General features: G+C 35.6%; 1 protein-coding gene and 3 pseudogenes across 1 annotated transcript; 2 read left to right on the top strand and 2 right to left on the bottom strand.

Moving 5' to 3' along the window:
• The first annotated feature begins 387 nt into the window (after positions 1-387).
• LOC125362513 lies at positions 388-1331 on the top strand (annotated as a pseudogene).
• Positions 1332-3973: 2642 nt separating this feature from the next.
• Positions 3974-6978, bottom strand: LOC125361506 (olfactory receptor 4P4-like). Its single transcript, XM_048360024.1, has 2 exons — positions 6079-6978; positions 3974-3991 (listed from the first exon to the last, which is right to left on the bottom strand). Exons 1-2 carry the CDS (start codon positions 6976-6978, stop codon positions 3974-3976), a joined length of 918 nt encoding a protein of 305 aa, XP_048215981.1.
• On the top strand, positions 5061-5490 carry LOC125361507 (annotated as a pseudogene).
• Positions 6979-15875: 8897 nt separating the features above from the next.
• Positions 15876-16788, bottom strand: LOC125362133 (annotated as a pseudogene).
• Positions 16789-17440: the final 652 nt, after the last annotated feature.

Raw genomic sequence — 17440 nt, 5'->3', positions numbered from 1 at the left:
ATTCATATTTTAAAGTTTTTAACAATTCATTCCACTTGAATTCTTCCTGGCACTACTGACTTCCAATTTCATGTTTTCAGTGATGCTACAAACAGGATACTTTCATAGCATGAAACCAAATTGCTGAAGATTACCATAATGTAAATTCACCACAAGTACTTTTTCCATCTCTCCTCTCCCCTCCTCCACTCCTCTCCCATCCTCTCCCCTCCTCCTCTCCCCTCCCATCCCATCCCCTCCTCCCCTCTTCTCTCTCTCTCTCTTCCTCTCCCTCTCCCTCTCCCTCTCTATCCCTCTCCTTCTCCCTCTCCCTCTCTCTATCCCCCTCCCTCTCCCTTCCCACCCTGCCCTCCATCCCCCCAAGCTTTCAGCTTTTCCTCAGAAGCCATGCCAAACCAAAGCACTATAACTGAATTTGTTCTTCTGGGGCTTTCACAGAATCCAAAACTTCAGGAAGTCCTGTTCATTGTCTTTTTGTTTGTCTACATTTCCACCACCGGGGGGGGGGGGGCGGCAACATGCTCATTGTGGTGACCATCCTCTGCAGCCCCACATGTCTTCCTGACCTTTCTGTCCTTCCTGGATGTGTGCTTCTCCTCTGTGATTGCCCCAAAAGCCATGGCCGATACCCTTGTGGAGAGAAAGACCATCTCCTTTAATGGCTGCATGATTCAGACCTTTGCTAAGCACTTCCTTGCTGTGCAGAAGTCATTGTCCTCACTGCCATGGCCTATGACCGCTAGGTGGCCATTTGCAAGCTGTTGCACTACTCCTCCATCATGAACTGGAGGCTCTGTGGCACTCTGGTGCGGGTAGCCTGGACAGGGGCTTTCTTGCATTCCATTGTGCAAGTGCTCTTTGCTATGCAGCTGCCTTTCTGTGGCTCCAACGTCATCAATCACATCATGTGTGACTTGCACCCATTACGGAACATTCTGTGCACCGACCCACACATCTTCAGGCTTTTCGTGATTGCCAACAGTGGCTCTATCTGCACCATCATCTTCTCCTTGTTGTTGGTTTCCTACGGGGTCATCTTGTTCTCTCTGAGAACTCAGAGCTCTGAAGGGTGGAAGAAGGTTTTTTCCACCTGTGGGTCTCACATAGCAGTGGTGGTTTTGTTCTTTGTCCCACATATTGTTATGTATGTGAGACCTCCTTCTGCCTTCTCTGCTGACAAAATCATGGCAATATTGTGCAGCATGCTTACCCCCTTGCTCAACCCTTTGATTTACACACTTAGGAATAAAGACATGAAAAATGCTATGAGAAAAGTCTTGAAGAGATTGGTAGTATTTCTGATGATAAATAAAACAATAACCTTTTTGTAAATTAAGAGTAAAACTCTGGTACTTTTTAAGTACACGAATGTTCTGTGGGAATGAATATTGCATGCTAAGAGAAAACCTTAACACACTTATTGGAAGAACGTGGGTGTTTTCTTTAATGATGGTTGTGGGATATAAACTCACAGCCCCAGGCTAGCTAGGCAGACACCCTACCTCTGAGCCATACCTCCAGCATAGGGTCTCATTTAGATGATAACTTTCAAGGTAAAGACACTATGGTATACTAGAGTGTACTAGTATTTAATCTGTGCGTGTTTCCAAAAATCATATTGAATGTAACTTGCACTTGCATCTGAGTCTTCATTTGAGAACCTGAATAATTCCCACCTAACTCAATCTAAGCACCCTGGTGGGGGGGCTGAAGTGTAAAATGAGTGCAAATCACTACCCGAGAAAGAGCATCACTGACACAGCATCATGCCCCTAAAAGTTACCCATCCTAAAATGCTATGACTTCAAGTTTCATCACTCTCTCAAAGTAATAAAGGATAAAATGGTCCTACTGGAATGACTGAGAAATACCAAAATGGTTTCCTTGAACTTTAAGATAATTGCCCCAAATCACACAATGCAAAGAAAATGTCTTCCTTACTGGTACCCCACCATGAATAAATTGATGGCACCTTTTCCTAAACGAATCAATTCAGATGAAGAAAGGTATTTTTGAAGCCTGCTGGATGGAAAGAAAAGCATTAACAAGGAAGGGCAATATACAGGTGTATGGATATCATACCTACACTAACAAGTGTGTGAAATTTTGCATTGGTTTTATATGTCACCTTTTGTCCTAATCTCAGCTCACTGCTATAAACACAATAAGGAAGGATGGCTTCATTTTTTCATTGGTACCATGGCATGGTTGAGCCTTTCAAACATTTTTAAATACCTCCATTCGCCTTCTATATTTACTTGCATTAGGCATCCCTTACTGATGCTTTAACCTTCACAGGAATGATCTTCACAAAGGTTTTGACCTTGAAAGTGTAACTAATTACAATGTGTGTCTCGTTTCAGAAGAGACTCTCCACCAAAGACATAAGGTTTCAAAATTGTATATTATAATAAAGTTGCCAAATCAGATTGTCTTCTGTCTACTGTCTCCTCTCCATACCATTTTCATGTATTGAGCTATTGTTCTAAATAATGTGAGATTTATAGATACCTGGATGATAAAACTCTCTACTGGAGATTATAGGCATGTCCTGGTCGTACGCCATCGGCTTGGCAGCATCCTCTAAATGACTCTAAGACTCAAGACAATGCTTGAATTGTAAAAACACAAACTATATGGGAAAACATAGTATATCCTCTTCATCTCAGTAAATCTGAATAATCTCAGCTATGCCTTCCAAATATTAGTAGAAATATGGAACTGTAGATTTAGACATGTGGATATCATAGAAAAATCATTTCTTCCTATTGTCAAATTTCTTATTCATGACAGTATAACAACCCCAGAAACAATACCCTTTTTTTCCTAACATTGTTTTTCTTTATTTGAATTGTAAGCTTTTCAAATCTTTAAGACCTTTATTTCCTACCAATTTTCACCTCAGTGTACTACAAAAAGCCAACAGGAAAACTGATATTACTAAATCCTATCCTGCCTTGAGAGACCATATCCCAGAATAATTAACCTGCCACCTTTAAACAGAATTCCAAATATTTAAATGTTCTGCAGTATATGTGCCAATTTCATATTTTGAGAAATATATAAATTTCATTAGTAGCCTTGCTTATTTCAGTTAGCTTTCTTTTGCAATGTAAAGCAGAACAAATGCCTTTCAGATCTCTTTTATTAATATTAGAATAATAAGGCATTTTGTATGTGTAATGAATTTCAAGATAGAATCATGGTTTATTCTGAAAAATAATAACTTTAGGCATTTCTTTTCTTTTGCTCATCTGTTCATTTTCTACAACCTTTGTCTACTATTTTTGAGATTGGATAATCTATGAATTTTTTTCCTTTACGATGCTGTCATAATTAGTTGTTTTTACCTTTTTTGTGTATATGACAGTACTGAGGCTCAAATGCAGGGCATCACATTCCCACCTGGCTTTTTCAATAAAAGCTAGTTCTTTAACACTTGAGCCACAGATCCACTCCCAGTTTTTATTCTGGTTAATTGAATGCAAGAGTTTCCAACCTTTGTTGGGGTGGCCTCAAGCACGATCCTCAGATCTCAACCTTCAAATAGGAAGGAAGAAGAGCTACCATTCATAATTTTCCTGTTATTTTTAATGTAACTTTTCAAAGACTTAATACATTCATACTACATTAGCTTATCAATTGCTTGACTAATTTTTTGTGGGTATTTTTATATAAATCAAAAAGGAGCTAATCAGCAGTAATGATTTCCATTTATCAGAATCTAGATTAAAACACAGAATGTTTAGAATAATCCACAAAACATCTTTCCTCCTAACTTCACAAGTAAACACTATGCTAATTTCTCTTGCACCACAGAATAATAGTAGCTATTTTTCAATATTTTGTAAATTATGTCATGTAACATTCTTGCCTCCTGCACTCTTTCATCCATATTCATATGACATTTCTCCCTATCTTTAGCAGTAATATTCTTTCTTTAATATTCACAGGAAAGTTGTTGATTGTACTGTTACATGATTTTACAGCAGTGTTAGGTCCACATTCATGCCAACATTCACTATACCTAGTCACTACCAGCCTGACAACTGCTGTTGACCATAATCACATTACTTAAGGAAAAAAAGGGGCAGCAAACATCAGCCTTGCCTTTGCATAGTTCAGTAGTTCTGGGAAGATATTCTTTGTTATCAGCATGTTTCCTGATGCCACTTTTGTAAATGATGTCTATATTTTATCTCTGTTTACAGAGTACTCAGTATTGAGGTATCATCAACATTGTTGAAATTAGTATAATTTTTTTATTTCTTTTAAATAGTAATATAAAAAACAGGTTTCTGTGCTCATGGATTCTATGTAATAGGAACGCAGACAGACTGGGGAAGGTAATGTATGTCATAATAAAAATCCGAATGTGAAGTAATTCGTGGACCTCTCCACTGAAATGTTTGGTGAACAATAGTGGCTAGTGGCCAGGACTGACTTTGGCTGAATAGAAATTCATCATGGAAGTTTATGGTATCATATATACAAAGAAAATATAAACAAACATGGAAAACAAGAAATCAACATTGCCCCAAATGGATGTCCATGAAAATTCTAAAAACACGAACCTATGGCCTTTTACTGTATATGCTTGTTTTAAAATGGTAGGTGGCGCACTATCTCTGTAGCTTATCTGAGTACATTGGAAACCGTGTATACTGGTATTAGAACTAGAAAACTGAAAGGGAATACTAAAATTGAGAGACACAGGGTAAAAATGACAAAAGACTACAAAAGCAATACTTGCAAAATTGTTTGGTGTAAATGAACTGAACAACTCTTGTGGGGGAAAGGGAAAGGGGGTGGGGGGAATGAGAGAGGTAACAAACAGTAAAAGAAATGTATCCAGTGCCTAACATATGAAACTGTAACCTCTCTGTACATCAGTTTGAAAATTAAAATTAAAATTAAAAAACAAATAAAAAAATAAAACGGTAGGTGGCAAATATACAAATTTATGAATACATTGGGAAAATTCAGTGCACATCTATAAACAGTAATGATCAGATAAGAGATATGAGCATGTCTGTCACCTTAAAAAGTCAGTTTTCCTTTCCAGCTTGGGCCCGGCAGAATGGCTCCTGCAAAGAAGGGTGGTGAGAAGAAGAAGGGCCAGTCTGCCATCAACGAGGTGGTGACCAAGAATACACCATCAACATTCACAAGCACATCTATGGAATAGGCTTTAAGAAGCGGGCCCCTTGTGCACTCAAAGAGATCCCGAACTTCGCCATGAAGGAGATGGGGACTCCAGACGTGCGCATCGATACCAGGGTCAACAAAGCCGTCTGGGCCAAAGGAATAAGGAATGTGTCCCCTATCGGATTCGTGTGCGCCTGTCCAGGAAACGCAGTGAGGATGAAGACTCACCAAACAAGCTCTATACTCTGATGACCTATGTCCCGGTCACCACATTCAAAAATCTACAGACAGTCAATGTGGACGAGAACTAGCCAGTGAGTGTCAAATAAAGCTATAAAGTTGCAAAAAAAAAAAAAAGTCAGTTTTATTGGGAAAATTCAAAAGCTTATCTTCTGGCTCTTTCAAAATAGAAACTATTTCAGTTCCTCTCATCCTCCACTTTCCTTTCCTTTCTGAAAAGCTTTTATTATCTATCTATCTGTCTATCTATCTATCTATCTATCTATCTATCTATCTATCTATCTATCTATCTATCTGCTTCTCTGTCATCTATAAGAAGTTAATCTACTGAACATAGTTTGAGAGGGGAAGAAGAAGAGGAAATGGAAGTAAAATGGAGAGGTGAAATTGTTCAATGTGCACAATATACTGGTAATGGAGGCATCACCGTGAAGCCCTCTCATACCACTAATACTGGTCAGTTAAAAAAAAATTAAGCTTCCTTTAATCTGAAAAAATTACATATGAATTTTTAAACCGAGGCTTCCTGCTGTGATGTGGAACACAGCTTATTTCTCCTGTTTACCTGATTTTTGTTTTGTTTTGTTTTCTATTATTCCATCATGTTCAGACTCGAGTCCTAGCCCAGAAGTTGAATTCAGAAATGTTTCTCATGCAACCAACTATTTTTCCAAAAACCATTTGTTGCATCCACATTTTTCTTATGGCGCTCTTCATTTCCACATTCCTCAGTGTGTATATCAGAGGGTTGAACATGGGAGCGATGATGGTATACAGAAGAGCAAACACTTTGTCCTCCTGTAAAGTTATGTTGGGTCTAATGTAAACGAAGAGGACAGGCACAAAGAACACAATCATAACTGCTATGTGAGAGCTGCAAGTAGAAAGAGCTTTGGAACGGCTCTCTGCAGGGTAAACCCTGATGGTATAAAGTATCAGAAAATAGGACATCAATAGAATCACAAACGTCACTAATGCAATGAGTCCAGAATTAGCAATGACCAAGAGACCAATTCTGTATGTATCAATGCAAGCCAACTGCAGCAAAGGATACACATCACAGAAGTAGTGATCCATCTCATTGGGGCCACAGAATGGCAGGAAGATGGTGAGGAGAAACTGACTGGCTGAGTGTAGGAATCCTCCAGTACAACAGACAAGGATGATCATGTGACACCTCTGCCTGTTCATGATGACTGTATAGTGCAGGGGTTTACAGATGGCCACATAGCGGTCATAGGCCATGGCTGTAAGAATGAAGATCTCAATGGCTCCAAGGAAGTGAAGGATAAAGAGTTGTACCATACAGTTGTTATAGGAAATAATCTTCCTTTCGGCCAGTAGATCATTCATTAGCTTGGGTGTCACTGTGGAGGTGTAGCAGAGGTCGGAGAGGGAAAGGCAATTGAGGAAGAAGTACATGGGTTGGTCAATTAGGTGAGTGCACATGATAGAAATCATGATGAGCACATTTCCCACCCAAATCGCAAGGTAGCAAAATAGAAATAACACAAAGCAGAAGATTTCAATGTTCTTGTTTTGAGAAAGTCCCAGGAGAATAAAGAAGGTGACATTATTCCTATTTTCCATGATCCAGTGCAGTAAAACAAACAAACAAAAATACACGACAACCACCTGAAAGCATAAAATTGCCAGAGAACATCAAATACAGTTAACCTGGATGAAAACACTAAAATCAGAAAATCATGGGTAATGGAGAAAATTCCAAAACTAGGAGAAAAGAATATTGCATATTTACTTTAGGTATGGTGAATAGTGCTGCAATGAGTATGGTTGTGCTGGTGACTTTGCTGTATTCTAGTTTGTCCTGACTTTTAGCTTAGGGATAGTTTTTATTTTGGAATCTTCCTTCTACCTAATGCCTCCACTGTGACTGTGAACTACCAGGCTCATGTTGTTTGATGAGATAAAGTCTCACTAACATTTTGCACAGGCTGTTCTTGACCCAACATACTCCTGATCTTCACCACATATGTATCTGGGATTAAAAGCATAAGCATTACACCCAACTCAAAGTGCATATTTTATGACATTAAGTTTTTCTGTAGGTATTTCAGTTACAATTAGATATTTCAATGGCCCAAGCAATAACACAGTAATTACTAGTAACAGAAAATAGAAGTCAATTGTACCTAGATAGCTTTATTCTGATGTCAGGAAGTGATATTCTGCAAGTGAATACTCTCTTTAAAAAATACTAAACTGCATTGTGCCCATAAATAATGCCCAATTTATGCCTTTGTCATTACTCATGAATAATCCTAATTTGGGAATAGAAGTGAATTTTGCAAACAATAAGCTATTTGAAAAGTTTCTCCGTATGGTCCTGTATCACCATGTAGAGTCCTCCAACTATTTTTCAAACTTTCTAATTCTTTATAACCATTGAGCTGTGTCTAGCTCTTACGTTCTTTTTTGTTTTGAGTCTTTTTATTACCTTTAAATAGATGTACAGAGGAGTTTCCCTTCACCAAATAAGTTAATGAATACAGTGCATCTTGAACAATGTTCTCCCTTTCAACATCCTCATCCCTCCCCACCCACCTCTTCTCTTACTTACCTTAATTTTAGGTTATGTACTGAAAAGTTTGTGTATACAATACCTGTGATCTGTATCGCCACTTCAACGTCTTCATCCCCTTCAACCCACCCTTTCCTTATATTTCTCAATTCTGTGATATACACCATGAATTCTTGCCTATATTCTCCCCACAACCCCTTCAGTCTTTTACCCCTCTCCTTTTGGCCTCTGTAATTTTTTGTTTGAGGAGAAAGCTGGTTTCTATATTTGACTCAGTCATTAGCTTTAAGTGTGAACTCATTTCATTTCTTTCAACACTCTCAATGTGATGAATAATTTCTCTCTGTATATATCTAAGCTTCACCGTTAAACTCAGATGGAGAAAACCCTTTGTACAACTATTTAAAGGCAATAAAATATAATTTTTAAAGAGAAAATTGGAGAACTCTGAAAAGAACACATACAATTAGAGCTTTAGGTTCAGTTCCATTTAATGTGCACATGTGAGTTATAACACGTCTTCAAACTTTTATCATCTTTAAGTATTTGTACAGAGGGGTTGCAATTAAATGTCAGTTTATGGGTACAATGCATCTTGATCAATGTCAACTCTTTAGAAATGTCTAATGAAGCTTTCTTAACGAAGTATATTCAGACCATTAAAAAACCATTTACTGAATCATAAATTAACTTAAAAATTTCTTAAGCCCACAGCCTGAGAACACATCTAAAAAGGTTTAGAAACAGACTAACAAAATAAGTTGAATGAAAATAATTTAATTTTATTCGTGATTTTCTTATTCTTTGGGGAAACAAAGAGCCACCAAACTTACTACATTTTCATTATTTAAGACAGTATCATATAAATATGTAATTGGCAAAGTGTGATGACCAGTCAAGAAAAACTCAAACTAATAAAAACATAGACAAAAAGTAAAAATGGCCAACTAAACCAGTTCTCTATTATACATATACATAAAGACGAAGTTACAGCTTACATACCAGAGTAAGACATACAGAATCTCATGGCTCATTCTCCAGTGACACTAACAGTACCACAGTGGTTCCTGTACAAAAAAACAAAGGATATGGGAAGAAGAAATTTCAATCTATAAAATTATAGCTTTGTGATAAAGAAATGAATGACCTCAGTCAGCTGTGTTTGATAGCCATCAGTAACTTTAACAACCATTTTATTACCTTACAATTGGAGCATTGCCATGAGCCATAAATTCTTACTAGGCATTAACTTTTAAAATTACTGTAGTAACTCTAAGCAACAAATATCATTAAAATAAGGTACAATGACACAAATTTAAATAAGTAGCCTAAAGAAAAATTCCTAATAAATACTAATCCTAACAAATTATAACATATACATTACCTGACATTTAAAATCTTATTCACTTGGGGTCTGGGGATATGGCCTAATGGCAATAGAGCTTGCCTCCCATACATGAAACCCTAGGTTCGATTCTCCAGCACCATGTATACAGAAAATGGCCAGAAGGGGCGCTGTGGCTCAAGTGGCAGAGTGCTAGCCTCGAGCAAAAAGAAGCCAGGGAGAGTGCTCAGGCCCTGAGTCCAAGCCCCAAAACTGGCAAAAAAAAAAAAAAAAAAAAAAAAAAAAAAAAAAAAAAAAAAAAAAAAAAATCTTATTCACTTAACACAGTTCTTGCTTTTAAAATGTACAAGAAAATATGTGAAAATGTCATTAGTTAAATGATTTCAATGTCCCAAATATCTCAAGGCATAATATATGTAAACAATGTAAACTCTATGCATACTTGCATTAAATTTTGTAAGGACAAGGAAATTGGCTTGTGGTAGACCATAGAAATACTGAGCATAATTACACAAACTTCATTTTGAAATATACTTAGCTTTGACAGGTCTGTGTGACATTTGTCAGTAAATAATTTTTCTAAGATCTTTGTATTGTTGGTGAAGGCATTGCTAATGCTTACATCAAATGCCAGCTATGTCAATAATGAACACTTAAATATACAAAAAAAGAGCTACTCCCACCATCAAGGTGACTCAATAAACAATTATATCTAACTTTTTTATTTATGTTTTTCTTTGCAAAACGGGCTATTCATTTAAACAACGATTATTAAAAGTTTCTAGAATGATTCAAAATTGTTCCGAGATTTTAAAAAGTATGCAAATAATTCACTCAACAACTATAATCATTATTCTAACAGTCATTACACACACAAGAGCCTACAATGAAGAGAAGTTTTATAAACATAGACTCCAGATTATACATACTTTGTGATCTCACAATTCTCTTTCTCTTTCTCTTTCTCTCTCTCTTTCTCTTTCTACCTCCCTCTCATTTATAGAAAGGTAGGAAACAATGTGCATTCTAAGGATGATTGCAATGATATTATTTTTCCACAGTCTGTGTTTCCTAATTCATTGCTAACCTGTAAATCACTTTTATCTTAGATACTTTGTTGGCTTTCTACCCAAAACTCAGCACCAATTTTTTATTTGTTTTAAAAAATGTACAACCAAGTTAGGTATCACTTTTCCAGTAAATCTCCTCTGAATAGCCATGCCACATCCTCAATGAGTCATTTATCGCCACCCTACTATCAAAACGAGATAGTCTCCCAACTTCAAAGTGCATGTTGTGCTTATCGTTAACTGGCAGTCTCCTTACTATATAATGCAAGCAAAAATGATATCATAATTTCTGACAGGATAATGCAAAAACATGATTCCTCACCTTTTTTCTCATGCTTGAATTGTCACGAATCCATTATGTTTCCCAACTTTCCATTGTTTTTTCTTCCCTCATTGTAATTCTGATAGTTCTCCTGCTGATTGAATATTTCATTTTACTTTCCTGGATTTATCACTTTTGAGTAGTTTACTAGCTGCCTACAGCAAAAGAATAAAAGTGAGGGGAAATTACTCATATCATCTTTGAGAAAAGGGGCATCTGTCATTCGTCCCATGCACTAACCAGAATGTAGAGCCCAGAAGTACAGTTTAAAGAACATTTTAAATATCCCAAGGAGTCAAACCATGATCAAAATATTTTGTAGTTAGTACATCATTAAAAGTATTCTTCCAAGTGTCCTGACTCACAAAATTCACTGGATACTCAATAAAGTTTAAAAAAAAAAAGAGAGAAATTCAAAATTTTCTATTCAAGGAAATATTGAAGCATTGCTTAGATTTACCCCAAAATCGTCCTGGTCATTTCCACCCATTGCTAGACATGCTGAAGCACCAGGAGATTCTGGATTATGAATTGTCACCGAGCCACCATCAGCTTGGCCCATGGTATAAGGATCTCAGTCTTTATATATTCTCCTGGGCCCTAGTGACTGAAATTCCCCTGAACTTTACACCAAGGTATTTGTGATAAAAAAGAAAAATTCAATGACTTTTGGAAGGACTTTTTCCTTCTTCAATGTCTATATGGTTTTCTTTCTTTCTTTCTTTTTTTCTTATTTATTGTCAAAGTGATGTACAGAGGGGTTACAGTTTCATACGTTAGGCCTTGGGTACATTTCTTGTATTGTTTGTTACCTCCTCCCTCACTCCCCCCTCCCCCTTCCCCTCTCCCCCCATGAGTTGTTCAATTGGTTTACACCAAATGGTTTTGCAATCTCTACAAATTGAATAAGAAGAAAAGGACAACTTCAACAACACTGGCAGTTAGTGAGCCTCACCTTTCCACTATATACATGCATATATTGTGATCTGCAGGAAATTAGACTGTGATCTAGCTTACTTACAAATATTTGGTAGGTAGAATTTCAAAACAGAATCTAATAAGACATGTATTGTTTCACATGGATTAAAAAAAAAATCTTCCAGGGAAATTTCCTCAGCCATTAGGAAGAATGGCATTGTACCATTAGTAACAAGATGGAAAAATTTGGAGAAAAAGTTACATTAAGTAAGTCAGGCCCTGGAATACAAAAGAGGCATGGATTCCTTCATCTGTGGTAGCTGGAGTTATTATATCAGTCTATTAGTAGACACATTAGGTGCTATGCAAGTGGTTACAAATATATTAACTGAACTATGGCAGATTCAAAGGAGGGCTCAAATACTGTAATTCCATAGAAAGGCAAAGTCACCTTGATCAAAAGGCATTGTATTCACAAATAAACATGTTAAATTAAAATCCCTGTGTACAACTATTTAAGATAACATTAAAACTTGAAATAATAATAAAGGAAAAAGCTTTCAGTGACTGAAATAAGTTACATGATTTCATTCCCCCGCTAAATCTCTATATCATTTTCACATCTTTTTCCCTCTTACTGTTCTTCCATATCAGTATATCAAAAGTTAATAAACATCCACAGGGCTTGACAGAGGAAAACACCAGAAGTGTTGGTTGAGCAGCACTTGAGCAAGTGTTCTCATCTAATCTTCACAGTGAACTTGTGTTAAGTGCACCAGGGCTCTTTATTTTACACAAGAGAAATCTTTGATTTCAATATGCAACCCCTTCATTTAGGTACTGGTGCTCCTAAGGAATAAGTGCAAAACTGGATGAAAGGAAATTGGTTCAGAATGTATAAGCATTTTTCAATTTATATTTTTGTTCACTTATCTACTACTAAAAATTAAAGAAACAATTGCTTTTCTTTTGTTTCTGATAAGTCACATAAAACTATTCAGAATATATTAACACAATCTCCAACTACTATTTTATACATTTGAATATATATAACTTCTTATACTAAAATTTTAATTTTCAATTTCCAAATGATGCAATATTTTTTCTGGTATATAGAATTTTGTGAAAAGTATCTTGCCCAAGAAAACCACTAAACTGTAATTTTTTGCATTGTTAACTTAAAATAGTATAGTAGCATCAAAACTAAAGTTGGTGGTAAAGTAAATAATTTCTATCTCATGCTCATACTAGTTAGTTGAAATTTAATTTAAACACAACTTTCAGTATTTTTTCAGTGAAAATATTTTGAAGTATTGTAGAATTTCAGTGGTCAAGTGATAATTTAGGTAGATACTAGCTTAAAAACAGGAATGGATTAAAATTTAAGATGGTAATAGGGAAATATCTGTCTGAAGAATGCAAGAATGATTAGTAGAAACTACCATGTGTATGCACAAATTGTGCTTTGGATCAATTCACTGTCATAGTCTTAACAATGTTATAAGGTAACCTATGCATTCTTCTGCTCAGCTTCCTGGCTTATGGTGCAAGCATTACTTTTAGTGCTTTGTAAGTATCTGTTGTGAATTAATGACAGTTGAAAACTTCATCAGTAAAACACAACTAGAAAGACATAGAAGTAGTAGTTTCTGTGGTAAATATTTAATGTATCAAGGAGTAATATTTTTACAATTCATAATATCTGATCAATTTATAATTTCATATTTAATTATCATTAATGTTTTCATCTCAGCTTTCAGTAGATAAAATATTTTTAATGATTATTGATTTGATGAGGATTGTGAAATGAAGTAATGGTGAGGGGGCTTTTATAAGCAACTGCCAAAGACTACCGTGTTCATTGCTCACTGTTAATACTAATCAGTGCTTTTAAATGAGGAAGTTAGGGGGCTGGGGATATGGCCTAGTGGCAAGAGTGCCTGCCTCGGATACACGAGGCCCTAGGTTCGATTCCCCAGCACCACATATACAGAAAACGGCCAGAAGTGGCGCTGTGGCTCAAGTGGCGGAGTGCTAGCCTTGAGCGGGAAGAAGCCAGGGACAGTGCTCAGGCCCTGAGTCCAAGGCCCAGGACTGGCCAAAAAATAAATAAATAAATAAGTGAGGAAGTTAAAGACAGATTTTAAAAATCATCATGTTATAATTTTGTCCCTGAGGTTTTTGGTATTTCTTCATTTCATGATGCTAGAAACTTCTTTCTGGAGTGTATTATAAGAAATTTTCATTGAAAACATGGTAGCATATATAAAAAAATAAAACAAATTTGAAGGGGTTGCTCCATAATTTAAAAATGGCCATAATTTGGGATATTTATCAGTCTTTTGCTCAAAAATCTACAGTTATTATGTCATGATCTTCTAATAATTACTTTTATGGAAGTCTAACACAGAGCCATATACTTTACTAGTAACTAATATAAGTTGTATTTCTTACAATCCTTCTCCATTTTTACCATAATTGCCTTCAAAAATGTTTAAAAAATTATTTTCTGAAGCTTTGTTTTCAAATGGCCCTGTTTTTAATGTAATACTGTATCTACACTCTGAACTTATTTTTTCATAGAGAAATGATTTATTTGGTTGCTGATGAAAATATACATTTTCCCCATTTTCCTTGGTTTCTTTGGAAAATCTGTCTCAGCAGCAATGCACTTCTCCATAGTGCCTAAGAATACTAATTTCTCCAGTTACACAGTGTAGGATTTTAATGTTACATTTACTTGTCTGAAAGGCCATGTATGTATGTATGTATGTATGTATGTATGTATATATATGTATATATGTATATATATGTATGTGTATATATACAAAAAACAGTAAAATGAATTGTCTTCCACATACATAAATATCCACATACATAATTACATAGATGATTGCACATAAAACATGAGTCAAGTTAAGAGACTAAGCTAAGAAAAACGAAAGGGCATGAACATACAAGACAGAGAGAGAGAGAGAAAGAGAGAGAGGGAGAGAGAGAGAGCCATAAAGAAACTCAATGGAAGCTGGTGATCAATAGGAGTTGAGAACGAAGAGAAAGACTGGTTAGAGGAAGACTAATAAGGAGGAGCTGTGTTGAACACTGTAGAAATGGCCTACTTGCATCTATGAAAATGGAGTGAGAAAACCTACTGAAGACATTTTCTCAGAGGGAGAAATGCTGGGAGTGTGGCTGAAGGGGAAAAGACCTAAGAGAATACAGACTTAAAACCAGGGAAGTCTCCTCCCTGAATAACTGAGATAACTCAATGTTTTATTATATAATCAAAATGAAGTTATCCTCAATAAAATTTTGTTCCATTAAATAATTTTCCTTCTTCTGTTTGAATAACTAATGTATCAAAGCATACATCCAGGAGCTTGGTGAATAAATTGCTATCTCTTATCTACCTAGCTGGCAGGATGATATATGGAACTTATTCAAAATGCATTGTTTGTGGACTCTCAAGTCAAGAAGGGTAGAGGAAAGAAACAGGATCTTTTAACTTTCTTCCTTTTTCTACTCATTTTGCATGTATTTGATGTAACAAAAAAGAAAAATGACACAAATTGCTACCACCCTACAAACTTTTATTTTACTGTTACCTAATGCATGATTTCAGCCTTGAAGAATAGACAGTATCCACATTATGCTGCTATCCGATTTGTACATCTCACTTATAGCCATTGCAGATATTTCATATCTGAAGCTATCTGACTTCAAGTATGACCAACTTTCCACCATTATACTTAGAACACAATCTAACTGGGGCATTGTAATTTTATAATTAATTTCAGAATATCATCACACTAGATTCAGTAAAATAAAAACTGCAACTCAATCACCAAAATAGATTTATTTATTAAAAAGTGTGACTCAACTGTAAGGATGCTAAAAAGTTGTCAGTTATGAATAAATTTCAAGTGCAAATTATTGTTAAGCTACACATCACATCATCATTAGAGTTTTATAAATATATAAATATAATCTATAAACGCATGAAACAATTACCCACCATTCATTATCCCAGAAGATTTTTCAGACATGTTAAATCTCACAAAGTTCAATTTTCATTTTACTGATAATTCTTCATTTCCCTCATGTCTCACCATTATAAATGAATTTTTTTCTCTCAATGATTTGAAAGATAATTGTCATTATTACTGACAAGTCCCCTTTTACTGACAAATAAAGTTGTTGAGAATATTAAATGAAAGTCTTAATTGAGTGTATTAATTGAAAGTTCAGTATATTAATTGAAAGTCATACCAATCTGTTTGGCTTTTGTCCTTAGAACATATTTTGACACCAGATTCTATTCATGGCCTTTTTCTTCTCTGTATTTCTCAGTGTATAGATGAGAGGGTTGGACATAGGAGCAATTATGGTGTAAAACAAAGATTTTATCCTCAGGGAAAGTGGTAGGAGGTCTAAGATAGGCAAAGATAGAAAGTCCAAAAAATAAAGCAGCCACTGTAATATGAGACCCACAGGTGGAGAGCCTTGCATCTTTCTTCAGCTGAGTGGTTCCTTAATGTAAACAGAATAATGACATAAGACCCAAACATGACAACAAAAGTTACTAAGGCTATCATTCCTGAGTTGACAACCACAAGGACACCAATGATGTAAGTATCTGCACAGGCAACTTTCAGCAAAGGAAAAATTTCACAATAGTAGTGATCAATTTCATTGGGGCCACAAAAGGGCAGCCAGATGATCATAGAAAACCGGGAGAAAGAATGCACAGCCCCACCTGCCCAAGCAGTGAAGATCAGGAGATTGCATCTTGTCCAGTTCATGATTACTATGTAATGGAGAGGCTTGCAGATGGCCACGTAATGATCAAAGGCCATCAGTGTAAGGATCAAGAGTTCAATCATACCAAAGAAGTGCATAGCAATGATTTGTAACATACAATTCTAGTAAGAGATTTTTTTCCTTGCCAATAACAGGTCACCAATCGGCTTGGGTGTCACACAGGATGTATATAGCAGGTGTCCATAGAAGATAAGTGACCAAGGAAATAGTACATTGGTTGGTTAGAAAGAGAACTGCAGCCAATGGAGAAAAGGATCAGAAGGTTTCCGAGCAAGATGGCAAGATAACCAAAGAAGAAGAATACAAAGCAAAAAATCTCAATGTTCTGGTCAGAAGAAAGGCCCAGGAGAATAAAATCTGATAACTTCCTCTGACTTTCCATATATTAGGTGCTATGCATAAAAAAATCAAGTACCTGTAGGAAAATTAATTTGCAAAAAGTGAATTCCCATCACAACATCTACAAGAGTATTATGATAACACGAACATTATAAACAAGTCGTGGATGTTAATCCAACAAATCACAAAAGCTAGTCCTTAAGTCAATGCATTAAAAGGATTTGTTTTAGGAGATAATTTGTTTTTGCTCTATTCCTTTTAAACTTTACCAAATATTCTGGTACATTTAAAATACTAAGGATAAATTTGCTTCAATTTTAAAAATATGATTTAAAAACTGCTTCTTACTCCAGAGAGATGTTTTAGTATTTTCATTTATTTCTTTTAGCCAAAAGAGAAAAATCATTTAAAATAATAGGGAAAGACTTATCTCATAGATCAAATTTATTCATGTTTTCATTCATAATATTATTTTTATTTTGCATAATGTTTTAGTCTTCTAGCCTTCAGATCTTTGTCTTCAGATGTATAATCCAATGATACTTATTTTTTCTATTTTCACATTGTTAATGTGTGATCTACATGATTAATTAGCAAACATTGTGGCACCTCAGGGATGATAGGACCATATTGTACTTACGAAAATATTCTTATTGGTTATGTTACAAACCACAGATAATACATGAAGATTAAAA

Source organism: Perognathus longimembris, chromosome 13 (genome assembly GCF_023159225.1).
Source record: "Perognathus longimembris pacificus isolate PPM17 chromosome 13, ASM2315922v1, whole genome shotgun sequence".
Lineage (NCBI taxonomy): Eukaryota > Metazoa > Chordata > Mammalia > Rodentia > Heteromyidae > Perognathus > Perognathus longimembris.
This window is presented reverse-complemented; position numbering and strand designations above follow the sequence as displayed.

Coding starts and splice junctions, on each gene's coding strand:
- LOC125361506 (XM_048360024.1), bottom strand. CDS start 6,978: ATGGAAAATAGGAATAATGTCACCTTCTTTATTCTCCTGGGACTTTCT.